Source organism: Meles meles, chromosome 18 (genome assembly GCF_922984935.1).
Source record: "Meles meles chromosome 18, mMelMel3.1 paternal haplotype, whole genome shotgun sequence".
NCBI classification, from domain to species: Eukaryota; Metazoa; Chordata; class Mammalia; order Carnivora; family Mustelidae; genus Meles; species Meles meles.
The window spans coordinates 7,350,557-7,378,273 of record NC_060083.1 but is presented as its reverse complement, the minus strand read 5'-3'; the positions used below and the strand labels follow the sequence as shown (position 1 = coordinate 7,378,273).

Genomic DNA, 27,717 nt, shown 5'->3' with positions numbered 1-27,717 from the left:
AGTCCAGCAAAAGATACTTGTATGTGTGTCCGTGTGTATTTTGCAGGAGTGTGGTAGCGGTGGGAAAGGTGATGCTGAGTGGTGATGGAGGTACAAAATACTGAATGCTCTGCAAGGCCATATATAGTATTAAAAAACAGGTGAGAACTGTATTTGAGAGTAAATAAGTTTGTAAATGAAAAAAATGAGTATGAGTTTGCTCGAGTTTTTATTTACTCAACATAAAGAGAAAAATGAACATCATAAGTGGCCCAGAATAGCACATTTTGTGCATTTCTTCAGCCTCTTGGCAGCATCAGGCAGATGTGTTCACTCTCCACTGATTTTCGTGTGGACCTCCCGGCTCTTCACCCGCAGCTTGTTGACCTGGGACTCGGCAATGTCAGCCCGCTCCTCGGCCTCCTCCAGCTCGTGCTGGAGCTTGCGGAATTTAGCAAGATTAGTGTTGGATTGTTCCTCCTGAGAGGAAAGATAAAATTCTGAGAATTAGACTTTGTGATTCTCACTGCACTTGTCACCAAATAGGATTATTTCCTCAACTCAGATATGTCCTTCTTATGGTCTGTTTGGCATGTCTGACTTCAAATCTGGACAGAACTTGTCACTTCAGTTGTGTATTTTTTTCACTCTAAAGAATGAAAGAAGAAAAACTTTTGAAGTGGAAGGACAGCCTTAGCGTGTCAAAGCCGTATGTACGTGAAATCTGTTTCTGCTGCATGGACCGGGTAGAAAGAAGGAAGAGAGCCATGTGCTCTGACAGAGTTTAGTAAGTAAATGCAAGGTCAAGTTTCAACTTTGAGACAACCTCACTTAGCAATTCTTTGTCATATATTTTGACTTGGGTATACAGAGAAAGGGAAAAAGTGGGAAAAATGGGTCTGAGAAGATGCATACGTCTGTTGGTTTTACTTATTACCATTTGAGCTCCTCCCTTTCTTCTTCCCTCTCCTAACTTCCTGTCTACTTCCAACCTACCACATTGTGTCTGGCACAATGGGGAACATCAGGAGAAGTGAGGCTGGAGAATCTTCCAGCATGTTCTTATTTGCTACAGTACATGTGGAGAGATGAGCCCTTGATGATACCAGTCGTGTCAGGAACGAGTCAGCTGGGGTAAAGATTTATGTTTGGCTCTTGAGAAAACTTGGTCTTGTGCAGTTCTAGAGAGGAGTATTTATCATGGACTACAGCTGTGATGATGCAGTCTTTGCCGCTGTCAAGGTGGGTTATTTGGAACTTTGTTTTATTCCCCCAACTCTTACAAAATGCCCAATAATAAAAATATCTTCTCTTTAAGTCCTATTCTGTAATCAGGATTTGGGGGTAAGTTCATGTTTATAATATCTCATACAATATGAGTGGTATATTAATTGAATTTAAATTCAAAACAAAACAAAACAATTAAAAATATGAGTGGTATATTCTTACTTTGCTTGTTATCTCATTGACACATTCTCTTAATATACTTTCTACCCCAAAAGAAGTTTTCTTCCTCCCTCAAAGGCTTAAAAGTACTCACAGCCTCCTCAGCTTGTCTCTTGTATGATTTCACCTTCGCTTGTAATTTATCTACCAAGTCCTGCAGTCTGAGAACATTCTTGCGGTCTTCCTCAGTCTGGGGGTGTGAAAAAATAGTCTGCATTCAGTACATTGGAATGAGCCTCTCTCAGGCACTAAAGTAAACCACTCTGGTATGATGGCAGGTGGACCTTGGGTAAACTTGGTCAACCTTGAGCCTTCCTCCATAGTATTAACAGTAGCCGTTCTTGCTAAATGTCCACACTGTGCAGGCACTGTGTTAGGGAATTCTGCACATCTTCTCTAATCCTTGCCTCCCCACTCTGAAGAGTAGTACATGCTGTTACTCTCTTTTATAGGGAATGAAACTAAGGTTTAGAGTGTTAAGTAACCTACCCAAGTTCAAAAATCAAGAGGGGCCAAATTAGGACTAATAGTCTCTGATATACAATTTTCTAAAGTCTTCCATGCCTCTCCTAGCTGAGAAAAGGATCTGAGACAAGCATTTTTATCATTTGCCCCTTATATTTATATATTGAGTTCAGGTGGATTTGTTTGTGAGCACCACATAAATAGTTAAACAGATCATCAGTTTCCCTTTGGGCAGGAGGTCTGGATATTCTAGAAAGTTTTTCAATTTACCTGGTAGGTGAGTTCCTTTACTCTTCTCTCGTGTTTCCGCAAACCTTTAACAGCCTCAGCATTACGTTTCTGCTCATTTTCAACCTCTCCTTCAAGCTCACGTACCTACAACCAAGAAAGATACGTATATAGCCAGTCTTAGGGAATATTAGTTAGCTCACAACTTGCTGAAGGTATTTTGGCTTAATGCCTTCAGCCTCAGGACAAAGTTGGGCTTTAATATATAGGGAGAGAGAAAAAGAGAGGGAGTGTCCTTTTCCCCTTCCCAGAATCAGAGAGATTGTGAGACCCACCCTGGCCTCCAGTTTCTGGATCTGCTTCTTCCCGCCCTTCAGGGCCAGCTGCTCAGCCTCGTCCAGACGGTGCTGCAGGTCCTTCACCGTCTGCTCCAAGTTCTTCTTCATGCGCTCCAGGTGGGCGCTGGTGTCCTGCTCCTTCTTCAGCTCCTCGGCCATCATGGCCGCCTATTTAGTAAATGCACCAAGACAGTAAGGAAACCTAGTAATGGCAGGTAACACAAGTGTGTCAGTAAAACCAGTGCTTAGCTTGCTCACATCAGTGATGGCCTTCTTGGCCTTCTCTTCTGCATTGCGTGATTCTTGAATAACTTCTTCCACTTCACTCTGGAGTTGTGAAACGTCATTTTCCAATTTCTTCTTGGTGTTGATCAGGCTGGTGTTCTGTTAAAAGTAGTCAATGGAAAGTTGTAAGACTTGCTGTTTGCCATTGTGGGATTTTACAGATATCTTACTTGTTGGCTTGTGCAGGGGACCTGACAGCAACAGTTCACTCAACTTTAAACATTTTGTTCAGTGCAAAATATTAATCATTTGAAAGATTGGAACAGCCCCCTCCCACCACCCCGGTGTCTTTCTAACTTATGCACGAGGACTTTGAGATTTAAGAATGCCTGTATTAATTAATTGCTCTTTCAATTATATTTCAATCAGACATTACTAGTGTTCTATCCTCAAAAGGTTGGAAATAGCTGAAAATAATTGATTTTTTTTGTGAGTGCCTGGCATTGGGAGTTTTTCAGTTGAGAAAGGATCTATTCTCTGATAACTTTCATGGTTTGCTCCCTGGGGGAATACTGAATTAGTCTTAGGAAAACATTTTATTAAAAATTTAACCCAGTGCTTCTCAAAGGGAATCAGCACTGCCTCAGTGTATATTTGGCAACATTTGGAGGTTGGTGTGTTTGCTTGTTAAAATGACCACCCGATGCTACTGCATTTAATGTCCAGGCAAATCAGCAATGTCCTGTAGGACTCCTGTACAATAAACACAACAGTGCTAAATGCAGGAGGACTCCTGACGAGAAACACTATGTGGCACATTTTTGGATTCCGGAGTTAGCAAATCATCTTTATTCAAGTTTATTCTAAATCATGGTTTTCAAGATCTAAGAGTCAAAACTCCAAAGATTTTTAAATAAAATTCTCCTTTTAGAGATTAGAAAATCTTAAAAAAGACATATAGGAACACACCAAAAAATGGCCTATAGTCCCACCATTCCAAGATAACTGCAGTTAATATTTTAGGGCATATCCCCCATCCTTTTTTATAGACATACATTTATAAAAATGGAGCATTTTCCTACTATAATTCTGATCCATCACTCAGCAGTACACCAGCATTTGTCTGATGTGGAGGTCTTACCTGGGTGTGCAGGAGCTGGACGCGCTCACTGGCATCCAGGAGCTCCTGTTCTGCCATTTTCCTGCTCCTCTCCGTCTGCTCCAGAGTGGCCCGCAGCTCCTCGATCTCGGCCTGCAGCAGGTTGGCTCTGCGCTCCACCATGGCCAGCTGCTCCTTCAGGTCCTCCTGGCCCCGCAGGGCATCATCCAGGTGCAGCTGGGTGTCCTGTTGAGTTAAAAAAAAAAAAGCCTTAGACACTCTGAAGAGGATGAGAACATCCCAGGAGGTGAACTGGCAGAATGTACTAGTGCCAAGAGCAGGAAGTGACAGGCCTGTCATTTGAGTGTGAAAATGGTGATGTCACCAGCTTAGGTGAGTGAGAATGATCAGGAGACAGAGTCTCATTCTATTTATGCCATTAACTGGTTATTTTTTCATGTGTGAATAACTAATGTCTGTCACTTAGAGAGTATTTTCCACATGTTCTCCCTAGTACTTGACATCTGTTATATCATTTGATTCTCACAGGAACCCTATGTAGTGGGTAGTTTCACTCTTATTTTGTAGAAGCAGCAGCAGAGGTTCTGAGAGGTTAAATCATTGGCTTAAAATCAGGTAACCAGTAAGTAACACAACTGAGGCTTAGCTTCAAGCTTATTGGTATCAAAGTCTTGTACTCTCTCCCATCTCAAAGCTTATCTCTGGGCTTCTGTCTGTTCTTTTACATAGCATTTCTGTAAAAATATATTCTGTGCATATTTAATTTAGCTTTCTCCATACTGTGATCTGTATAATTTGTTAAAAGAAAAAAAAAACTGGGTTGTTTAGCACAAAGATGTTTTGCTGAATGGAAGACAGGTCACTTCCCTGACTTAGCTGTTGATGTGGACCTGTTTACCTTCAGGATGCCTTGGGTGTTTCTGTAGTTCCTCAAACTCTCTGCAGCCACGCGGTTGGCATGGTTCAGCTGGATTTCCATCTCATTGAGGTCTCCTTCCATCTTCTTCTTGAGCCTGATGGCATCATTCCTGCTCCTGATCTCCGCATCCAGAGTGCTCTGCATCGACTCCACAACCCTGATGTGGTTTCTCTTCAGCTGGTCGATTTCCTCATCCTTCTCAGCAATTTTCCTGTCGACCTCAGACTTGACTTGGTTCAACTCCAGCTGGATGCGCAGGATCTTTCCCTCTTCATGTTCAAGAGATGCCTTAGCAAAATATTGATCAATTAATAATGGAAAATACTTAAATATTTGGAGTGTATTGCCTTCTGAGCCAAACTCTTACTAACATCAGTTTGTCTGATTTTACAAAGTATAGCACAACCAGTTCCAGGAACCTGCTAGGTAAATCATTTTGTTGTTGTTTATTCAGTCAGATTATATAGGGCAGCTCTGTAATAATGGTGCTTTTAAAGTATTAAATGCTGTGTAAGTATTATTCATGTGAGTACTAACAACTTACTTTTAAACTCATGTAGGAAAAATGAACCCTCAGTCTGTTTTATACATTAAAATGTAGAAATTCTCAATTTAAAACATTTTTTGGATTACAGAATATATATTCACTGTAGAACATGGGGCAATATATAAATAAAGGGGAAAACTTCCTATTGTGCGCCCCACCCAAAGATGACCATTTTAATATGGTACATATTTTTTAGTCTTTCTTCCTACTTATGCATATATTTTTACATGATGAAAATTATAGTGTATATTCACATGTGTCTTTGCTTTAAAATTATTGTCCATCATAAATACTTCCCCATATTAATTATATTTAGTGGTTAGATACAGTTGCATCATATGAATGTTCCATAGTTAGCTTCATCTTGTTCTGGGATTGGAAATCTTTGTGCTTAAAGATTTATCTCTATTTAAGAGAATTTTCCTGAGGTAGATTCTTATAGAATTTATGGGTCACAGTATTACATTTTTAAGGCTTTTGCTGACTATTGCCAAATCGTTCTTCCTAAAGGCTGTACAAGTTCATATTCTCCCAAGTGCTGTAATAATGGATCCATTGCCCACTTCGAGTGTTTTCACCCATGTCTTTGATTTGCCCCCTTAGCAGAATAATATGTACCTCTGCTTCCTCTAAGGCAGCCTGAATGTCACATTTCTCTTGTTCCACTTGCTTCTTTATTTTCTCCAGTTCATGGATTTGCTTCCCTCCCTCAGCAATCTGCTCAGTGAGGTCAGAAATCTCCTCTGTGGGCGAACAGACAGGGGAGGAGCGTTCGGACTCATGAAACATTGCAAGGGTCTTGCCAGGGTTGTTGGAAGTACGGAAGTTCAAGAGCACTCACGCTGCAAGTTCTTGTTCTCTCGCTTTAGGGTTTCCACGTGATCCAGGGATTCCTCGTAGGCATTCTTGACCTTGAATAGCTCAGTGCTGAGTGCTCGGGCCTCCTTCTGGGAGGCCTCGAGTTCAGCCTGAGTTTCCTCGTACTTCTGTTTCCACTCCGCCAGGACCTGAAAAGCACCAAATTGTCAGCTTCTGCAAGGAGAAAGGGAGACCAAGTTTTAAACATTGATGAAGTTTAAGCAGGGCGGGCCACCTTGTCGAAGTTCCTCTGCTTCTTGTCCAGGGCGGCGCAGGCTGCGTTGGTTCTCTCCACGTCCAGCATGAGGTCCTCCACCTCATTCTGGAGCCGCTGCTTCGTCTTTTCTAGAGAAGCGCATTTGGCGTTCACGGCTTCTACGTGCTCCTCGGCTTCTTGCAGACGCTGGGCCAGCTTCTTCCTGAAACATTAGCCAGGCAGTTAAGGAGAGTGGTCTGGAACCTGGGCAAGCGGTAACATTATAGAAGCAGGCCTGCTTCTACAATGGCAGATAACTTATGGTTATCCAAGCTGTGGCAGCCAGAGCTCCTTTTTCAATCGGTCCTTCATGAAGAGGTCCGAAGTGGTGAGCCCCAGGTTCAGCCCTTAGAAGCTGCTGCTGATGCTCCCTTGTACGTGTCTTACTACAGAAGTAATTCAGCGTTTGCAGGACTTGCGATTGAGTCTCGTCGCAGGAAATGATTATTCAGGACAATTTTATTGATTGATGTATAGATCTCATCTCATTCCAAAAAGGATTTGAGGCTAACTAGATATTTTACTGGGCAGAAATGTACTGAGCATACTCATTTGCTTTCTGACTTTCCATTTCATTTTATATACTTTTTCCTTAGAGAAAGATAGATAGTTTCTATTAATATGTATTTGGAGTTCTCACCAGAGAGAGAAATTGATGGATAAATCAGGACAGTTTAAGCAAGGCAAGTTTTCTTTTTTCCTTTTGAATTTCCCACATTCTTAATTCCCCATTGAGTGCTAACTCTACATCCTAGCGTTACAGAAAAGCCTTTTGCCCTGAAGCCCAAGAAGATCTACTTGAAGGTCTTCTGTGGTCTGTACACAGACTAAGGGTTTATTTTATTTAGACCAACCCTGGACATTATGTACAGTTTGGTGGCCTCCAGCATGGGTTTGAAGAGTTGTGTCTTCCTACTGCAGTACTGAAGAAGGTGGGCTTTGGGATCAGGATATCTGGTTTTAATCCCAGCTGTACTCTCTATTAATCATGTGCCCTTGGGTTAGTTGGTAACCTCTCACAGCCTGTTTCCTCCTCTGTAACATAGGGATAAAGCATGACGTTGCTATGAAAACTAAATGAGCTAATGTGTATATATAGTACTTGACACATAGTGTGCGCTCCGTAAATTTAGCATCTGTTATTACTGTTATGTTACCGTCATTGTTATCATCATCATCGTGTTTCTGGGAGTTGCTGGGTTGTGCAGCTAGAAACCATGTCATTTTCCTCCCCCAGTGATCAGAGCACATACTTGGCCTCCTCCAGCTCCTCCGTGCGCTGGATGGCGTCTGTCTCGTATTTGGTCCTCCACTGGGCCACCTCACTGTTGGCCTTGGACAGAGCCCTCTGCAGCTCGGCCTTGCCCTCCTGCTCCTCCTCATACTGTTCCCGCAGCAGGTCACAGTCATGGCGAGAGGACTGTAGGGCGTGGGCCAGGGCATTCTTGGCCTGCGGGAGGATTAGTTCAGTGACTTGAATGCATTTTTTCAGTGATACATAATTTATATACCCAGACTAGAACCTAATGGGATGTGCTTCAATTTGCTCAGCCAAGATCTTTGGTAAAACTCACTTTAGTTTCTTCTTCCAGCTGACGTTTCAGCTCCTCGATCTGCTGAGTCGATGCTTGTTTGCTTCTTGAAAGCTGAGAGACTAAAGCATCTTTCTCATCTAATTGTCGGGAATATTCACCTAAGAATAACAGACGTAAATGAATTGGTTAATGGCATAAAACTAAGCTTAAGCTTTCATATATGTGTATACCTGTACATTTATATACGTATATACGTCAAATATATATTTTATTTGCTTCCAAATATGGGTATAGAACTGGTTGGAACTGGAGACAAAAAGCAGAAATGCCACAGAAGCGTAACAGGTAAACTATTCTGCCGATCTTGCCTTGCATTCTTTCTTACTTGCTCAGCACATTGCTCCAGATTGTTTATTTCCCTCTAAAGTGGGAGGGAGTATTGCTGTTTCTCCAGAACTTCTGGAATCACTTTTATCTAGTATATAGTTCCAGGGCCCAGGGGAAGGTCTGCACCTGCTTCCGTCTGCAGACGCGCTCTCTGAGCCGTCAGGTCGTTGATCAGCCGCTGCTGCTCCTCTTCCTTGGTCTTAAGTTCACTCACCTGGTCTTCTAGAGTGCGACACATCTTTTCAAGGTTTCCCTATGGGATGTGGCAGTGAAAGATGAGTCACTGAATGCAGTAAAAAAAAAAGTTAAAACTTGAGTAAAAATACTTTCAAGTATTTTTAGAGTGAATAAATTCAAGCATGAGTAGAAAGTTGTGGTGCCAACTTGATGGGACAGGCTAAGACTTCAGCATGGTGAGAGTGGAATGTCCCTGAAGTAGCCCTTGTTGGAGCCCATTCATTTTCTCCAACAATACTGACACTTGCTTAAAGTGGATTTTGAAATCGTCTTAATAGGTCATAAGGAAATGCTAACAGAAATGAAGTAGAATGGAATATATTAGAATAGGAAATATTAGATTAGTGCTATAAACTGCCAGCAAACAATGTTTAGATAACTAGATAACTAGATAACTAGAACATAGGTAGAATACAATGAGTATTCTGTCAGGTTATTAATTACCATCAGTTAGACATGGTTTGGGGTACCTTGGCTTTGGAAATGGCCTCTGCGTTACTGGCGAGGTCATCGATCTCCATCTTCAGCTCGCTCTTCTCCTTCTCCAGCTTCTGCTTCACCCTCTGCAGGTTGTCTATCTGCTCCCCGAGCTCGGCCACGCTGTCTGCATGCTTCTTCCTCAGGGTGGCCGCCGTGGCTTCGTGCTGCAGGGTGGCCTCCTCCAGGTCCCTGCGCATCTTCTGGAACTCGGCCTCGCGCTTCTTGTTCATCTCAATCTGGGCGGAAGTGGCCCCACCGGCTTCCTCCAGGCGCTCACTGATCTCCTCCAGTTCCCGGGAGAGGTCAGAGCGCTGTTTCTCTGCTTTGGCCCGGGAGGCCCGCTCTGCCTCGATTTCCTCCTCCAGCTCCTCAATGCGGGCCTGGGGGTGACACATCAACATTAACATGAACTCATCTCAGTCTCAGGGTTTTTGGAGTACAGAAAAAAGTGAAGGTGAGATGGTTCACCTGCAGCTCTTTGATCTTCTTCTGTAGTTGAACTTCTACTGCCTGCTCATCTTCAATTTTGCTTAGCAGATTGCTGATTTCAAATTCTTTCCTATAGACAGAAGACCAAGACATATTCATGTCTACTCATGAATTGAAAGATGATTTCACATGGAATTTTTTTCTGGAGTTCCTACTTTTTGAGTTTCTCATCAAGTTGCTGCTTGTCATTTTCTATATCCATTGTGGATTCTTGGGCCAATTTTAGGTCTCCCTCTAGTTTCCTCTTTGATCTTTCTAGATCCATTCGAAGTTTCTTTTCTTGCTCTAGGGACCCTTCAAGCTAATGAGAAAGGAAAATATGTTAAACATTGAAAATGTTTCTAAAATATCTTTTAGATGGATATCAAAAACACACTTACATCATCCACTTGCTGCTCTAGCTTGACTTTAGCCTTGGTCAGGGTGTTGACTTTGTCCTCTTCTGCCTGCAGGTCATCCAGGGTCTGCTGGTGGGCCTCTTGGAGGGCTTTCTTCTCCTTGGTCAGCTTTGCGATGGTTTCATCCAGACCTGCCATTTCTTCCGTGAGGTTTTTCACCTTAAAAAATTAGAAAGAGAAATGGTAGCTGTGCTAAAGCATGTTAGTAGGGTGGCAGAACGTCTGTATGGTAGAACAGAATATGATGCATACCTTGTTCTCTGTGGCGTGCTTCTCCTTTTCAACCTTGGCCAGGGTCAGCTCAAGGTCATCAATGTCTTTCTTGAGCTCTGAACACTCATCCTCCAGTTTCCTCTTCTTGGCCGTCAGCTCGGCATTGATCTCTTCCTCGTCCTCTGCTCTCTCAGTCACCTCCTTGATCTTGGCCTCCAGCTGGATTTTGTTTTTGATCAGTTGCTCACACCTTTCCTCTGCATCAGCCAAGGCATCAGCTTCCTGTGGAGAGGTTCATTAAGATCATTAGAGAGCTTGTTATGGTTTTGAACTTGTTCTTTGCACAAAATAGTAGTGTTTGCTGACTTTTGGTGCCTTTTTCAGTATGAATATATATTAAACTTAATTGAACATTATGACATGGCCTGCAGAAATGGAGCTAATTAAAAGCAAGACTATAGACTTAGAAGCAAATTAATTTGAAAAATGACTGGATTGAAGTGTCTAGGAGAATGATAGGCTATGGGAAGCCTGAGGTCTTGTCTCAGTATTGTCTCCATATGGATGAACGTGGGCAAATTACTTTACTCCTTTATCTTTTGTTTTCTGATATGTAGTTGAGAGGACAGGAATAAATGATCATTGGGAACATTTCAGGTGTGATATTAAAAGATTTTTAAAAAGAATTTATTTATTTATTTGTCAGAGCACACAAGCATGGGGAGTGGCAGGCAGAAGGATAAGCAAGCTCCCCACTGAGCAGGGAGCCCGATGTGGGATTTGATCCCAGGACCCTGGGATCATGACTTGAGCCAAAGGCAGACGCTTAACTGACAATGCCACCCAGGTGCCCCCAAAGATTTTGACTTAGATTGGTTAGATTTGGTTTTGCTCATTGCCTGTTCACCTCAAGAAACTAGTTGTTTGGCTGAATTTAAAAAGGAAAAGAAAAAGAACTTAAATAATTTTATGCCTGTGAATACATTTCCATGAACCGTTTGTTGATACACTCACAACCTTCCTGATAGTCCACAGCAGTGCTGTAAATGTCCACAGTTTTCATTTGTACTTTAAGGATCACCTGTTAGTCTCAACATGAATTTTAGAATATCCAAGAATGTGTAATTTTGAGGCATTACATAGCCCCGAACAGTTTTTATGAGTGACTGAGAAATTCAAATACAAATCAGCTCAGCCTTATTAGATTACTCTTGCTGGGAAATTTCTTTAACTTCTCACTCAATGTTTGTTTTGTTCATAGCTTATGTTTTTTAAATGCTTAAATGAATGACAATGGGGACTTCCCAGGGGTCCTTTGCTCTTATTTTTAATAGTGATGTACTTGGTAAGTGCTTATTCACTGACTGATGACAAGAACTATGAAGAGACGCTAGGCTGAAGCAGCTGTTGGTCGCGTGTTTTGGGAAAATGTAACCTTCATGTAAGTGAAGGTATCAGAAGGGAAAGTTGAAAATAGCTTTAAGATTTTAGGGAAACTATCCTTTTCACAGGTTTTTTCATGACAGTGGTGGCTTTTGGACCATGCAAATGGGAGGTTGTGCTTGGCCAGAGTACTGGTCCAGTCTTTCCCACACCCTAATTACAACTTCTTCCTGAGCTAGTAAACAGAAGCTTTAAGAGCTTGGGATGTCTGTCAGAGGAGGGCTCACAGAGGGAACTTGGCTCTACCTTATACTCTGGTTGCTCAGTTCATGTAACTGCAGGCAGATTTATTGAGCTAAATCTCAGGGGTTAGGGATGGAGAGAAATAAGAATAAGGGGCACCTGCACCCCAGTGTTTGTAGCAACAATGTTCACAGTAGCCAAACAGGCAAGAGCTGAGATGTCCATTTGACAGACGAATGGATAAAGACGATGTGGTTCATATATACAACGGGATATTACTCAGCCATTAGAAAGGATGACATCTTACCATTGACACTGATGTGGTTGGAATTGAAGGGTATTATGCTGAGAGAAATAAATTAGTTAGAGAAAGACCGTTACCATATGGTTTTACTCATATGTGGAATATAAAAAAAACAGCATTGAGGATCGTAGGGGAAGGGAGGGAAAACTGAGGGAGACAAACCATGAGAGACTCTTATGTATAAGAAACAAACTGATGGTTGCTGGAGGGGAGAGGAGTGGAGGAATGGGGTAACTGGGTGATGGGCACGTGATGTGACAATGATGATCACTTGTTTGCAACTGATGAACCAGATATTTCTGCTTCTGAAACTAATGAGGTACTGTATGTCGGCTACTTGAATTTAAAAAAGAATAATGGTCTTTCTTTAATTTCAGTACAGTTTCAGACTTGCATCTGGAGAATAGGACGATCCTCGTAAGGCTGGGATGAAGCACACCAGGCAAATGGGTAAGCTATCTGACTGCAAGCTGGGTCCTTGCCTTTAAAAGGCTTCCTTTGGAAGTTGAGGGAAATTGGAAGGGGAGGCGAACCATAAGAGACTATGGACTCTGAAAAACAACCGGAGGGTTTTGAAGGGGCGGGGGGTGGGAGGTTGGGAGAGCCAGGTGGTGGGTAATAGGGAGGGCATGTATTGCATGGAGCACTGGGTGTTGTGCAAAAACAATGAATACTGTTACGCTGAAAAAATAAATAAATAAAAATTAAAAGGCTTCCTTTGTGGCTGTAGATTTGTGATTATTATTGAATAGTCTTTACTCCTCCCTTTCCTATTTGTAATTCGGAAGTCATTGTGCATATCTTCCTCATAGGAAGATACCTATACTGAAAGGTAAGTGAAATACCTAAAAAAGTAACTTGAGATTTTTCTTTTCCAAGACAAGGCTGTTTGTAAATCTGAAGTAGGTACGCTTTTCAGAAACGCTGCGGTAACATGTTACATTCAGAATACAGAATACTCACGGACTGAACTTGGAGCTGCAGGTCATTTTTCTCTTTTAAGAGAGTGACCATTTTTTCCTCCAGTTCCTTCCTTTTTGCCTCTGACTTGGCGAGCTCGTCTTTGGTTTTCTGAAACTCCTCCTTCATGGTGGCCATCTCCTTTTCGGTCTCCGCGCTCTTGAGGAGCGGCTTGATCCTGAAGAAGAGCTTCATCCAGGGCCAGTGTTTGACGTTCATGAAGGCACGGACGTTGTACTGGATGCAGAAAACGGCTTCTCTGAAATGATGTAAAAATATCAGCATCGATCAAGTCATCGGGGCCAGTGTTACTGTTGTCAGTTTTTATTTTACTCATAGGTTCCCCTTGTGGTGAGCCCCCAGGTGTAAACGATACAGCATATTTTGTGTATGTTCCATGCGGGCTTATACAGACACAGACACATTCATCATAGTGCCCAGTGTAACCACTTTGCTAAAGTGTATGGCTCATATTGAGCAGTTCTGTGTTCTCAAGACCCTTACCACACTAGCAAAGGAGCAGACTGTAGAGCGGGAATGCTTCGCACATATGAGAAACACATACCAGTTTAAGATCATTTGAGATATTGCAGTATTGGTGATTTGGGAGTGGACGTGGCATTTGTGAGTTGGTTGTGCTGCTGGGCCATTGGCCTGCAGACAGAGCTGTGAGTTGACACCGGGTGCTGAGATGCCACGCCTGAGGAGTTTAGGATTTAGCACGTCTTTCTTGAAGCCTTTCCTCTTATTTTGATTACAACTGAATTATCCACTCATAAACTTTTGTTAGCTTTTTCAGATAATGTACTGGCTTTCCTCAGATTCTTTCAAATGCCTCATTCTTATTAGCTTAATTAAATTTTTAACATCTATAGGAGGTGATTTAGCATGCATTGAGCATCCAGATTTGTTTTATCTAAGTACAATTTTTAAATAGTAATAAAAGATGCCCCTTCTGCAAACTGTAGCACAGACTACAAGCTTTGCTGTATACCTCTTCAAGCTTATTAAAATGAAAATTCAGTTTCTGTATGGGTCCAAATTATAAGAACCATGACTCTGAGAAGGCGAATACCATGACACAAACCACAATGTAGACACGTGGGAAGGACTTGGGAACTCTTACAATACCAGTCCAAGTAAGCACAGGGGAGGAGGAAAATGAACGCAAAGTGTGTGTGGTGGGGGGAGGGGGGCAGGGAGTACATCAGTGCTGGATAGATAGAGCTGGATGAGGCTCACTGGAGAAAGGACAAAGGCAAGTTCTGGATTGGTAAATAAGTAAACTAGGACGAAGGGGAAGGGCTGGGGCAAACAGGAAAACAGGAGATAAGCAAATTACTCAGCCTGGCTGGAAAAGGCTGTGTGGTTGGGAATGAGGGACATCCTGGGGAATAGAGAGGGCCTTGACAGCCATGCAAGGCAACTGGATTTGTCATGGGGGGCCAGGAGGAGCCACAGACTGAGATACGCATGTTGGAAACTGTGCTTATTGCACGTTATTCTGGCAGCTCTGTGTGAGATGGATAGACAGGGAGAAGCTGGAGGGAGTCCAAGCGTGAGGGCTCAAGAGAAGGCGGATATGTCTTAGCAGTATGTTCTAATCGTGTGAAAAGCATGTATTTGCCACAAAATGAAAGTTAATAAATGAGAAAGGCTGGGTGATAGTCCCATAAGGACTTTACAATGCAGATAATCTGCACTGTTGTTACCTCCTTTGCAACATCTTCTGATACTCGACCCTCATTAGGAATCCTCTGCAGACGGCCTGAGTTCTTGTTATAATCTGGGCCAACTTTTCATCTCTCATTTCTTCCAGAAGACCCAGAAGTCCAGCTTTGAAGAAAACCTGGAAAAAAGGAGGATCCCGAGTCTTCCCCATGGTACAGGAGACACAGAAAAAGCAGAAGGGCATGGAGCAGGTAGCAATAAATGACAGATATACCTTGGTATGTCCAAATTTATACTGGGTGTGGTCGATATCAATAGAGGCAAGAAGTTTCTCTGAAGCCTTCTTGCTGTCAATGAACTGTCCTTCTGGAATAGCGCTTGCATTTAAAACTTTGTATCTGTTCAGTCAAACAAAGGAAAGAATGATTAGTGAGGTATGATTATATGGGGAAACCAAAGGACCCCAAAAATCTGAGAGAAAAAGTTAAAGAAAATCCAGCTGTCCTTCAGGTGCAGATAGTAAAACAGTGTGACTTTTCTGTAGTCTAATGCATGCGTCCTTCCTGTTTATAAGAAACACCACTTCTTCGAACTGTCATCCTGTCCTACTGCCAGAAGACTATATTATCTGACTTCTTAATTTTATAGCATTTTCTAAGCAGGGAACATGAAATACGATGAACAGAGGATAACAATGAAGATGATAGAATGTTCACAGCATTCAGTGAAATACAATAAAGAGGAACTGGCCTTTGTTTAAAATCCCCATAAAGGATCCTGCTCGGGAACCCCTTCCTGCAGATGCGGATCCCTTCCAGCACCCCGTTGCACCGCAGCTGGTGCAGGACAAGTTCATGCTCCATGGCCCCTGAGAGGAAGAGCACACATGCCTCATTTCATGGTCTAAAGCAAGCATCCTGGAGCTTGTTCGGGCATCAGATGGGTCTTACCTGGAGTCTTGGTTTCATTGGGGATGATGCAGCGTACAAAGTGGGGGTGAGTGCTCCTCAGGTTGGTCATGAGCTTATTTAGATTTTCCTAGAAAGCCAGGAAGAAGGGACTTGATGAGAAAGTTTGATTTCAGATTGCTTTTTTGTAATTATTTGTGGAGTGAACCTAGGCACTCCCTTAACTGTGAGGTATAAGCCTCTGAGGCTTCAACTGCTCTGTGTTTTTAAGGTCTTCAGAGTTCTAGCCTGCCATTTAGTCACAAGGCCAAGTTCTGGGAAGAAATACAGGTCTTCATAGTATTCATTTATAACAGCTAGGATCTATTCTCTAAACAAACTGCAAATCCCGTAGCCTTGATGCATAGGAATTGCTCTCGCCTGGGAATCAGAAGACAGAATCTGTGGTCTCATTCTGCCACTGATGAGCTGCTTGATTGTAAAATCCCACTCGTCTTTCTGGACCTTAATCTGAAAAGAGTTGAGATTACCTCTAAATCCTCTTTCATCTATCTCAGTGCTAGTAATTTTGACAGTTGTAGTTGACACTGGGAACCTAAGCTAGCCCTTGTCTCACCTTTGCCGTTCCTTCCTTGTGGTTATTATTCTCCACGGAACCTGTGACTTCTTATTTATACTTTTTTTTTTTTTTGATGAGTCTAAAGTCATGAGACTGTATAATCTTGCATGGGTGGATCTTGGGTGCTTGGGAATGATCCACAGCCTGAAGCATCTGGGGGATGTTATTTCAAAAATAAAGTAATTGCTTATGACTGATGATGATGTCTTACTCAACTATAGAAAACTCACATGTAAATATTTCTCAATATTTCTTAGGTATAGTCTTTGAGAAGGCACAGTTGCTTTTTTCTTCTTTAATATCTCAGTTAACTATTAGGAAACAAAATAAGTACTGTGGGCTTCTCTTCTTGAAGACATGTGCAAGGATAAGTTTATGAAGCAAGAGCCTACTTGGTGAGATAAGGCAAATTGGTAGTGAAAAAGAAAAAGAACTGGCCAGTCTTCCTGTTCTAGTCACGGGTTATAGTCTTCAGTTTTAAAAGGAATGAGATTTAGCCATGCAGATTCTGACAAAGCAGCCATGGTCCAGACATTTCACACACTTCCCTTTGGACGAGTTAGTTGTTAAGCTATCTGACAAAATAACATTATTTGTAGTAAAATTATTTGTTATTTTAATCTTAAGAGATATTTTATAGCTTAATCATCCAAATAAATCATTAGTCTTGGTTTTTGAGGATTTTCTGCCATTATAAAAAATTAAATCCACCTCAGAGGACAAAGATGTATATTGGGGGAAGGATGTGCTAAAGAGCATGTCTCTGGTTCATTGTCAAAGAACTCAGGAGTGTTCTCGAAGGGCAACATTAGTAGAATAAAGATAACAGCTTTCCTTGGGTACAGCTTTGAAGTTCAGCTATGCTTCTTTAAAAATCAGCCTGATTACATAATATGAAGGCTGCTAAGGCTGTTTCGGCATTACTGAATACATTAGATGATTGTAATGAAGAATAATTGGTAGAGCATCTGGCCCTATAAGAGAAGTGTTGCTTGGTTCTACCATGATAAGAGTGAGTATTTGAACATTCCACTCTCTCCTGATTTATTCTTAACCCTGTAATTATGATAATTTATAGAAACCAAATAGGGTTTTTGGGTGAAATTTGTACTTTACCCTGAAAAGGGCTGACACGGTCTGGAATGAAGAACCCTTCTTCTTAGCGCCTTTCTTTGCGCCACTATCTGAGGTAGAAAGAACAACCCGTCAATTAGAGCAGAATCGTAGAGGCTGGAATGTTATATTGACATTTGGTGGGAATGGGCTTGGTTTAGTTTAAGGACACTGAATGTACCTGCTTCAGCACTAGCGTAGGTGGAAAAGAGACTGGCCAGAGTCTTCATCGCGGACTTCTGGTACAGCCCAACCACAGTGTCATTCAGGGGGTCCTTGTTCTTGTCAAGCCAGCCACCAATGTTGTAGTCCACGGTGCCGGCGTAGTGGATCAGAGAGAAGTGGGCCTCGGCCTTGCCCTTGACCACCTTGGGCTTCTGGAAGTTGGCTGACTTGCCCAGGTGCTGGTCATACAGCTTGTTCTTGAAGGAGGTGTCTGTGGCCTTGGGGAACATGCACTCTTCTTCCAGGATGGAGAAGATGCCCAGTGGCTGAATTCAGAAAGGTGGACATTAGTGTCAATGTATCTTTCCCAAAAGATGCAGACATGATGGCTGTATCTGATTGAATTATCAGAACTGCCAAATAAATACACATATAAAATAAACCAGGGTCATAGCCCACAAAGAAATCCTTTCGTTGTCATTGGAGTGGCTTTCCCACCATTCCTTGTCATAGTCAATCCATAGCACACTTTCAGGTAAGAGAATAGCAGAATACAAACTCCAAATGTCAGTCAGTATAGCATGTATGGGCTGTTTGTTAAAATGTTCTGTGTTATCACACTTTTTGCCTATTTAATGAATTAATCTACTGTCACTTTTATTTTGTTATGAAAGGGATTTACTGACTTAGAGTGATGTTTACCTTATATGCAATAGTTTAATAATGTAAATAATCCAAACCTTATTTAAGACATTTTCTGTATTTAATCCCCTTTTGATTATGGAAAACTGTAAGCACTCAGACTTCTTGACTTCCAAAGAGATTATCTTTCATAGAGGCTCTTGCTGGGTTACATGTTAATTTTTATCTAGAAAAAAGATTTTTTTTTAATCTAGAAAAAAGAGTATTTATGTTGCTGATGTCTTCAATTGCAGTGGGGACAGGGTCAGAGCTAGTGAGGTAGTTCTGCTGGTGGAGCTGGTCATCTCAACTGAGTTTTCAGTGCTGCTTTAAAATCAGGTTTGAGTTGCTGCTAGGACGAAACTGTTAGAACAGCATGAAACTAAACCCTCTGATCCTCCTCCTCCTACTTTTTCTTCTTTTTTAAAGATTTATCTATTTATTTTTCAGAGAGAGAGAGAGTGAGCGTACAGGCAGGCAGAGGTAGAGGAAGAAGCAGCCTTCCAGCTGAGCAAGGAGCCTGATGTAGGACTCGATCCCAGGACCCTGGGATCATGACCTGAGCTGAAGGCAGACGCTCAAGCACTGAGCCACCCAGGTGTCTGACGTCACTCTGATCCTTCTTATGCAGAAGTTGAAAAGAGGAAGTTAGTTCTAAACAAAAATTGTTTGTTCTGATATCCATCTATGTAAGATCACCATGATACTTTCTAGAATTGCTTCAGCCACTTCGGAAAGTTATCCTTGCACTCTGTCTTTCCTTTAGATGTCAAACAGAGCAAGGTGCTGGCGTGGCTCAGTCAGTTAAGTGTCCAACTCTTGATTTCAGCTCAGGTTTTGCTCTCAGGATTGTAAGTTCAAGCCCTGAGTTGAGCTGCACGTTGGGCATGGAGCCTACTTAATAAAACATGAAGAAAGTCAAATAAACCTTCTCGATGAGCTCGATGCAGGCAGCCAGGTCCATCCCGAAGTCGATGAAGGTCCACTCGATGCCTTCCTTCTTGTACTCCTCCTGCTCCAGCACGAACATGTGGTGGTTGAAGAACTGTTGCAGCTTCTCGTTGGTGAAGTTGATGCACAGCTGCTCCAGGCTGTTGAACTAAATAAAACAAAATTTTCAACATTAAATGGATTTTTTAGCAGTAAAATTCTGAAAAATTCTTTTATTGAAAAACTGAAAATTATTTTAGTGAAAAAATATGGAATCCAGTAAAGAAAGAAAATTTAAACTAATTGTTGTTTTTTTCAGAGGTCCCAAGGGAAAAATAAATGATGATTTTTTTGACATGAGCCTTTATTGTGAATTCTGGGCATTATTTAAAGGCACGGGTGTCAATTATACAGCAAGACTTCTGGTAGAATCGACCTCTTCACAACTGTAAGCTTGCATAGCAAAAGCATACCTTCAAAGTACAACCATGGTCCCATGAGATATGGTTTGGTTTTCAGGGTGAAGGCAATTTATTGTAAAGACTCACTTCTTTTTTTTTTTTTTTTTTTTTTTTTTTTTTTTCTCATTTTATTTATTTTTTCAGCGTAACAGTATTCATTCTTTTTGCACAACACCCAGTGCTCCATGCAAAACGTGCCCTCCCCATTACCCACCACCTGTTCCCCCAACCTCCCACCCCTGACCCTTCAAAACCCTGAAGACTCACTTCTTTTACCATCCCACTCTCCAATTCAGGATAAAGTTCTCATTTTCACTCTTGTCTGTTACAGAATAAGGAAAACTTATGCTGCAACCTTTTAGTGGATGTACAAAGTGGAATAATAGGCAAGTTTTTCTCCTCTCTATCTCAGACATCTAGATGCTATTTCTCTTGCCGAGTCTGTCAAAGTAGGGACCTGATAAACTGAAAGCGTCTTTGTACTAATTTACACATGCTGCAGCAGATGCCCTGGAGGTGAAATAGTGCATGTCCGATGAGCTTGGGACAGGAGAGACTATGACATGTGTGCTTCCTCCTCCACCGGAGATGTCCTGTCTACACATCTGGGCTCTTGTACTGGTTTTGCCTTAAAGGGCTGTGGGATCTGTGGGTTTTCATTTCCCTGTGACTCTTGTTTCTCCACATGTAATTCATAGAAATATTCATTAAGCTTTCATGGGTTGTTTGGAAGATTAAATGAGGCATCATTAAATGAGCATCTTAAAGTGCTTAGTGGAGTCCAGAAATACCCTCACTCCTCCACAAATGCCAGTGATGGTTGTCGTTACGTTTCTGTTACTGCCTAGCAGTGTGGGAGGTCACTCCTGTCCTGGGTGCTGATGGAGGAAGCAGTGTGGACACCATAAATATACAGGAATGCCTAGTGTATCAGAGCCCACGGCATTTTTCTCTCACTTTTTGTTAATATGAAGACAACTCACATCAAAGATCTCAAAGCCGGCAATGTCCAAGACCCCAATGAAGTACTGCCTGGGCTGCTTGGTGTCCAGCTGCTGGTTGATGCGGGTGACCATCCACAGGAACATCTTCTCGTAGACGGCCTTGGCCAGAGCGCCCACGGCGTTGTACACCTTTGCGGACAGAGTAGTGATTGTTGATGCTACTGAAGACATGTTGTGAAGGCCTGGGACAGGTGTCATTCACTGAGGTCACACACTCACCTGCTGCACAGTCTGGCCTTTGGTGACGTACTCGTTGCCGACCTTGACCCTAGGGTAGCAGAGGGCTTTGAGCAAGTCAGCAGAGTTCAGGCTCTGGAGATAGGCCGCCTTGTCAGCAACTGCAGAGACAAAATTCAAGAAATGTTTAATGGTGGATATCCCCTTTAACCCAATTTTCTATTTTTCTCCAACCCATTTTCTTTATTATTTAAATAAAAAGTTTTGAGTAATTCTGTAGAAGGTCAGATGAGGTTCCCTGTACATCAGAGCACATGCTTGCTAATAAATAGTCAGCTACATTGGTCTTTGGGGATTTATTGCAAGCAGCTTTTGAGAAATTCATCAACAGTTAACATATGTCCAGTGTATATGGCAACACTTTATGTAAGGCGAGAGCCATAGGGCCTGCTCTTAAGGCAGACACATTAGGTGTGGTAGGAGGCAAGAGATAAATATATCTTAATATTTGCTGTTAGGGAGAGATAAAAGTACCAATATTTGGATCCTGATTTCAGTTTTGCTCCTCCCAGTTTAAATCCACTTTTTCAGGTTCATTATCTGAAGATGTGGGTTTAAATTTCACTATGTGCCCCCTTTGGAGTCTCTTTCTGAAATTCTGCCAAGGACTGTAATGTAAATGCCATAGATCCGGTACCACAGAAACTGCTGACAAGTTTAGAGGAGGGAGAGATTGTATCAAGCTGGGGGAGGGGGGTTTCAGAAAGGCTTCAAGGAGCAGATAACTTTAGTTTCCTTGGTAGGGTCCTTTATGTTCCGCACATGGAACACATGATTTTTCTTTCTCAGTTCTTTTTTTATCTGACTGTCTAGAGTGCCTGCGGATTTATATATAGACAGCACACACATGTGCACAGATGTCTAGGGATGTCCTTCGCCCCCAGCTCTGTCAGGCAGATCCTGTTTCCTCAGGCACTAGTGGGCCAGCCAGTGCTGAAGTAGGCTAATATGCCAACTTGTCGCACGTACGTGGCCACCGTTGCCTTAGCAGAGCCAGAGCACTGTGCTGTCTCTTCCTTTCTCTCATGATCTGACCCCAGTTGTACTTTTTAGATATGTCTTTCTAAGTACCTGTTAGGGTTCATTTTAACTTATTTGGGCTGCTTAGAAATGATGAAGCTAGGACACATGAGGGAGGAAAGGGGAGGAGAGGAAAGTGTGCGGTGTGTGTAAATACGCACATGCCCTTCAGAATTTCAGCTGTAACAGAGATGTGAGTTTAGAATAGACTATTTTTCCTGCCATAATCTTTAATTCAGACCCAGAAGAAGGTTCATCTGGTACCTTCGGTGCCATCCGGCTCGGCCTGCTCCTCACGCTGCTTCTGCTTGAACTTCATGTTCCCATAATGCATCACGGCACCCGTGAGCTTGTAGATGGAGACTTTCTCTTCAGGAGTGAAGCCCAGGATGTCAATGGCGCTCTGCCAGGAGAAATGACAGGGCAAAGATTAAGGCAGAGGACACTAACTTATTTTGGAGAATTTATACAGTATCATAGAATAACCACACCTACAGTGGGCTGTTCCTGCACTTAATGAAATTTTTTTCAGAGAAAGAGTGAGAGAGAGAGAGTGTGTATGTGTGTGTGTGACTTACATCTGTGGCCATCAACTCTTCTTGGTCATCAATGCTGGGGACTGTGATCTCCCCTTGACTGACGAAGGCATAGTCATATGGGTTGGTGGTGATCAGGAGCATTTCTGGGTACATACAGTTGAGGGTATATATTTTACATTAGAAATTGTTAATAGAACTATTAATGTTTATCTGTGAATTTAAGTTCTTCCTTACCAATCAGATCTGGCTTCTTATTGGAAGTGATCTGATAAAAAATATGATAGCTTCTTTCTGCCTTCAGCTGGAAAGTAACCCTAGACTTTTCTAGAAGATCTGGAAATAGAAATATATATTAAATTAGAAAAAAATCAGTGCAGCTGAAATATATATTTTTTAGGAGGGGAGAAGAAGGGGGACAGGCAGAGGGAGAGGGAGTGAGAGAATCTTAAGCAGGCTCCTCACTCAGTGCAGAGCCTGGTACAGGGCTTTTTGATCTTATGACCCTGAGATCATGACCTGAGCCAAAATCAAGAGTTAGACGCTCAACTGACTGAGACACCCCAGTGCCCCAATGCTGCTGAAATACCGAATGAACCTCAGTGTCTTTGCTATAACTGGGGGCATTATGTTAGATTTTGTTGAGATTTCTGCCTGATGATTGGTCCTCTTGGTGCGCATATAAGAATTCCAAATATATATGGCAACTGCGCAAGTTTCTCACCATCTAAGAGTAGAGACAGAAGCCTGTCTGCTCCAGTAAAAATAAATTTTTAATGTGGGGGACCTGAGACCCCTGGATTATAATCGATCTGTAATATCTCCTCCTTCCTCATGTCACCTGATACTTTGTGGTGAGCGATTACTTAGAAATACCTGCCAAAGCTCAGATGAAGAGAAGTACTGTAAGCCTAGAGGTGATTCACAGGAAGCCACATGTAGCCCTAATGTTTGTCCTGGAAGGAATATCAGAGTTGCTTCTGTGGCAGGAATTTCAGAATGTGCTGCAGAACCATCAGTCTGCATTGAGGTTGACGGAGCACACAGTGGGTTTATGGAAAAGTCTGGCATTACCTCATGGGCAACACTGGCAGCAGGCTTGGCACACACCAAGTGTTCCTGAATATCTTGCACATGAAATCACTCATTTTTCTTTCGTATTTTGGTGGTCCTGTTACTCACATGTTTCAATATCTGCAGAAGCCAGCTTCCCTGTAGTACCAAAGTGGATTCGAATGAATTTACCCTTGAAAAGAGAAAGGTTTGTATGGAAAAGTTGAAACACACAGAAGGATGAAATTGAAATGATAATTTGGATATGCTTTCTCTGGTGTGGAAGGGCTGAGAAGATCCCTCTGTGACCAGGAGACTTACAAAGCGAGAAGAGTTGTCATTCCTCACGGTCTTGGCGTTGCCAAAGGCCTCCAGTAGGGGGTTGGCACTGATGATTTGATCTTCAAGGGTCCCCTGCAAAGGCAAGAACAGTCCTTACTTCTGGGGCTCCAGACTTCCCAAGAGCCCTGAGAGTCTAGAGTCTGGCCCCAGACCCACCTGCATTTTGCCAGAGGTAGGTTCCTCCTTCTTCTTCTCCCCAGTGACTGCAATTGTTGCAAAGTACTGGATGACACGCTTGGTGTTCACAGTCTTCCCTGCACCAGATTCTCCGCTGTCAAACAGAGACCAGAGAAGAGATCAGAACTATTACAGCTCACGTTTTCTGTATCTAAGACAGTCAAAACCAGAGAAGGGAAGAATCACGTACGTGATCAGGATGGACTGGTTCTCACGATCTGTGAAAGAGAAATCAAGACCATCAGTTAAAAAAAATTCAATATAAAGATTAATGAGTCAGTTTAGATCAAACACAGCTTGTTCTTTTAACATTTTGAAGATGTCACCTATGATTTTGGTTTTATGGTTAGTCCCCAAAGAGCACTTGGTTCTTGGAGTAAAATTTGTGACAATGACAGGCAGGCTATCATCTGTTTACTTTTGTATCTTATTAATTTTTAAAGACTTTCTGATGATCAATTTCAAACACATACCAAGTAGAGACAATAACATAGGGAGCCCCCCATGTTCCCATCATACAGCTATGACAATTATTATCATTTGGTCAATTTTATATCCTCTATACTCCCATCCCATTGTGCCTGGATTAAAGAAAATCTCAGGCATCCTATAATTTCCTCTATCAATACATCAGAAAGAATTACAAAATTTTGAACTCATAGAGGGATCTTGGAAATTACCAAGGCCAATTCTTTTATTTAACAAACAGATAAAGAAGAGGAGACGCACAGAGGAATCAGTGAATTTTTGAATAATAGTTACATAGCTCGTTAAGGTCAAAGATACTCAGGTCTTTTGACTTCAACTTTATATATTTTTCTGCTACTTGGCCTCCTCCCAGCTCTTGATATGACTAATTTGAGTGCTGGTAACACTAAATAGGGAAGGGATCTGGAATTGTAAATGTGTTCATTTAATCTTACGTTCCTTTAAGTTTCATGTACATTTCTAAATCATAAAAATCATTTTCACTGGTTATATGACTGATGTTTTGGATTTATACCCATTTTCTGATATGTTAGATCTCCAATTCCACTTGAATGAATTCTCAAACCTAAAAATCTATCATAGAAATAGATACAAATCTGGATATTATTTTGATGTGGATGTAGACTTCAGAGAACTTATTCAGAGCAGTAAATGGAGATTTTAGAACATACTCAAATGGATTTTTTTCCCAATAGCAGAAAAATTATGAAAGATCCTATCATATCTCATGGGAGCACTGATAAGAAAACAAAGTTATAGTCTCTTTTGGCAAAGCTAAAATAACATGAACCAGGTAGGGGCCACAGTTTAGCATGTTTTTATATGCAGATCACATTTGCGAGCCATAAGTGATCTTGAACTTGGAGCAGTCCCAAAGTTGAGGAGTGGAGACCTTGGTGTAGGGGTGGTGGTGTACAGAGCCGAGTGAGTGCAGCTGCTGAGTATTATAGCCTCTGAAACGAGCCAGCCCGTGGATCATTTCTGGAAGGTAGCTAGCTTCTGCTGACAACGAAAGAACAGTTTCCTGGCATGAAATCCTTGTGGAATTGCTAGTCAATTTATAATGGAAGATTCCTATTTTATTCCTTTCTCTTCTCTCTTCTCCTTTAACACACAGCTTAAAAACAAGTGCAGCAAAACAAACCAAACCCAGAATAGAACCAAACCCTCTCAGCTTCCCAAACCCTATGGAACAACAGGAAACTCCAGAATTTGGAGTATTTCCAAAGGCAGTACATTTGGTGTGTGAAGATAAAAGGTTTTGATGCTATACTTGGGCCTGTAATGTCTATCAGATCTGTTTGTTTATGCTTTGAGAAGACAGGAATAACAGATTTTGATACGATTTCAAAAATATTTTCAGAGGAAGAGGTATTTTTGTTTTCTTCCATTCTAATAGGAAAATCCTTCAAAATCATTGGGAGGAAAGTGGTAGCTCTTTCTTTACACATGTTCTACCCCAAAGGCTCCCACTATTTGCTGTGTTGTTTAACCATAGAGGTAAGAATTCACAAAACTTTCCAGTTGTAGCTGGTAACTGTTTCCCTTGATTGCTGTGGATGTGCCTATTTTAAAATAATGTATTTGAACTTTTCTCCTGTCAAAATCAGAAATTAAAACCTATGGGAAAGTGGCAGATGCGTTTACAGAGGTCTGCTGATTGTTTCCGCCTGGCTCCCGCTTACTGGATGGGTTAGCTGGGCAGGTCAGTGAGCTCGGCCAGCTGTCCTTTCCTCTCTCTGAAATGGGGATGACACTACATCTCTGGGAGTTCCCGTGAACACAGTGAAGCCCCATGTGGCTGTGATGTATTATTATAATCAAGGGCTAGACAGAGTTTGTTTGTTAAAGGTTCTCTTTCCACGTATCTGGACATAAATAGCTGCGTCACCCACTCACCGGTCAGCATGAACTGGTAGGCGTTGTCAGAGATGGAGAAGATGTGGGGCGGGGCCTCCTGGCGCTTCTTGCCTCGGTAGGCGGCCACCACCTCGGGGTTGTACACCGGCAGCCACTTGTAGGGGTTCACGGTGACGCAGAAGAGGCCTGAATAGGTCTGAGAAAACCAGAAAATGTGACATGTGGATTTTGTCTTTACCCAGAGAGATAGAATAGGGATATGCTGAAGGGCACTCACGTAGATCATCCAGGCTGCATAACGCTCTTTGAGGTTGTACAGCACTCCAGGCTCGTGCAGGTGGGTCATCATGGCCATGTCCTCGATCTTGTCGTATTTCGGAGGGTTCATGGGGAAGACTTGGTCCTCCCTGACGGTTAGAGTCTGGCAAGTAAGGTGAGAGATCACTTTGTATTAATGGTGGGACACAGAGTTTGTTTGTTTGCTTTGCTTATAAAACTATAATTACTGACGCCTTTCATTTATTTAGTATTCTTTAAATAAAGGCATGAAAGTATATTTGTTTGAGAGTTTGATGCTAAGAAAATCTGTCTCCTATGATGAACTAGGATATTACCTTTTCTATTTTTTAAAGATTTTTTAAAATTTATTTATTTGACAGACAGCGAACACAAGCAGGCAGAGAAGCAGGCAGAAAGAGAGAGAGGAGGAAGCAGGCTCCCTGCTGAGCAGAGAGCCCGATGCGGGGCTCGATCCCAGGACCCTGGGATCATGACCTGAGCCAAAAGCAGAGGCTTTAACCCACTGAGCCACCCAGGCGCCCCAGATATTACCTTTTTTAAAAGATGGTTTTTCTCCTACATCCAATGGGGGGGGGAAGGAATGGGGAAACTAATACATTATTTAGCTCAGTAAATAACAATACTTCGCTGACAGGAGAAGCTGGCATCTGTTTCTAAACCTCCAAACTTGGGGTTTAGAGTGTGAAGGGGGGAGTTCAGGGATATGGTGGCTGCTGACTCCAGTGTGTCAGAGTCCTGTGGATAGGTGGGAAGGGGGGACCCGAGGTGACTGCTGGGAACCTCCTTAGCCATCTAAATCAGGCATCCATAACGGACCAGGAGGGTGTCTGTGGTGGCAGGAGGCTGAAGTTCCCAGCAAGGAGAGCTTCACCTTGAATGAGGAGACGCAGGAAGACAGCTGGGAGCGTTTTCTCCCGGTGTGTTTACTTACTGCCCCACCTTCTGTCTTCACAGTTACTTTCCCTCCTTCCTTGCTCTGTATGGTGCTCTTCACGTAGGAGGCCTTGGGCTCTGCGACAAACACCGATGTTTTAGCATCGAAGGGTTTGTTTTGGGCCTCGATGCGCTCCTTTTCCGATTTTCGGAGGAAGGGAGCAGCTTCGCCAAAAACCGCCATCTCTGCATCCGAGCTCGCGCTCAT

General features: G+C 42.3%; 1 protein-coding gene across 3 annotated transcripts; it reads right to left on the bottom strand.

The window, feature by feature from the left end:
• Positions 1-267: 267 nt before the first annotated feature.
• Positions 268-27,717, bottom strand: LOC123929182 (myosin-8). 3 transcript variants are annotated; one of them, XM_045984550.1, is made up of 38 exons: positions 27,508-27,717; positions 26,554-26,697; positions 26,316-26,472; positions 24,118-24,145; positions 23,907-24,021; positions 23,730-23,822; positions 23,538-23,601; positions 22,593-22,691; positions 22,398-22,501; positions 22,084-22,222; positions 20,782-20,900; positions 20,542-20,691; positions 19,096-19,266; positions 17,494-17,812; positions 17,325-17,392; positions 15,632-15,719; positions 15,432-15,549; positions 14,956-15,079; positions 14,723-14,859; positions 13,014-13,269; positions 10,160-10,402; positions 9,890-10,066; positions 9,665-9,810; positions 9,489-9,579; positions 9,011-9,400; positions 8,430-8,556; positions 7,956-8,074; positions 7,635-7,831; positions 6,361-6,544; positions 6,109-6,274; positions 5,886-6,010; positions 4,700-5,008; positions 3,823-4,026; positions 2,715-2,840; positions 2,454-2,624; positions 2,161-2,265; positions 1,520-1,615; positions 268-459 (listed from the first exon to the last, which is right to left on the bottom strand). In XM_045984550.1, exons 1-38 carry the CDS (start codon positions 27,715-27,717, stop codon positions 310-312), a joined length of 5,829 nt encoding a protein of 1,942 aa, XP_045840506.1. In that variant the 3' UTR covers positions 268-309. The 3 variants fall into 3 exon arrangements, with proteins under 3 accessions (XP_045840506.1, XP_045840508.1, XP_045840507.1); XM_045984552.1 differs by having other exon boundaries at positions 17,503-17,812; XM_045984551.1 differs by having other exon boundaries at positions 17,325-17,400; positions 17,508-17,812.

Excerpts from the sequence above, each read along its gene's own strand:
- LOC123929182 (XM_045984550.1), bottom strand. The coding sequence starts at position 27,717 with ATGAGCGCGAGCTCGGATGCAGAGATGGCGGTTTTTGGCGAAGCTGCT. Across the intron at positions 24,146-26,315 it reads CTACCAGTTCATGCTGACCG|ATCGTGAGAACCAGTCCATC; the intron begins GTGAGTGGGTGA and ends TCTCTTTCACAG. Across the intron at positions 8,075-8,429 it reads GCGTCTGCAGACGGAAGCAG|GTGAATATTCCCGACAATTA; the intron begins GTGCAGACCTTC and ends TGTTATTCTTAG.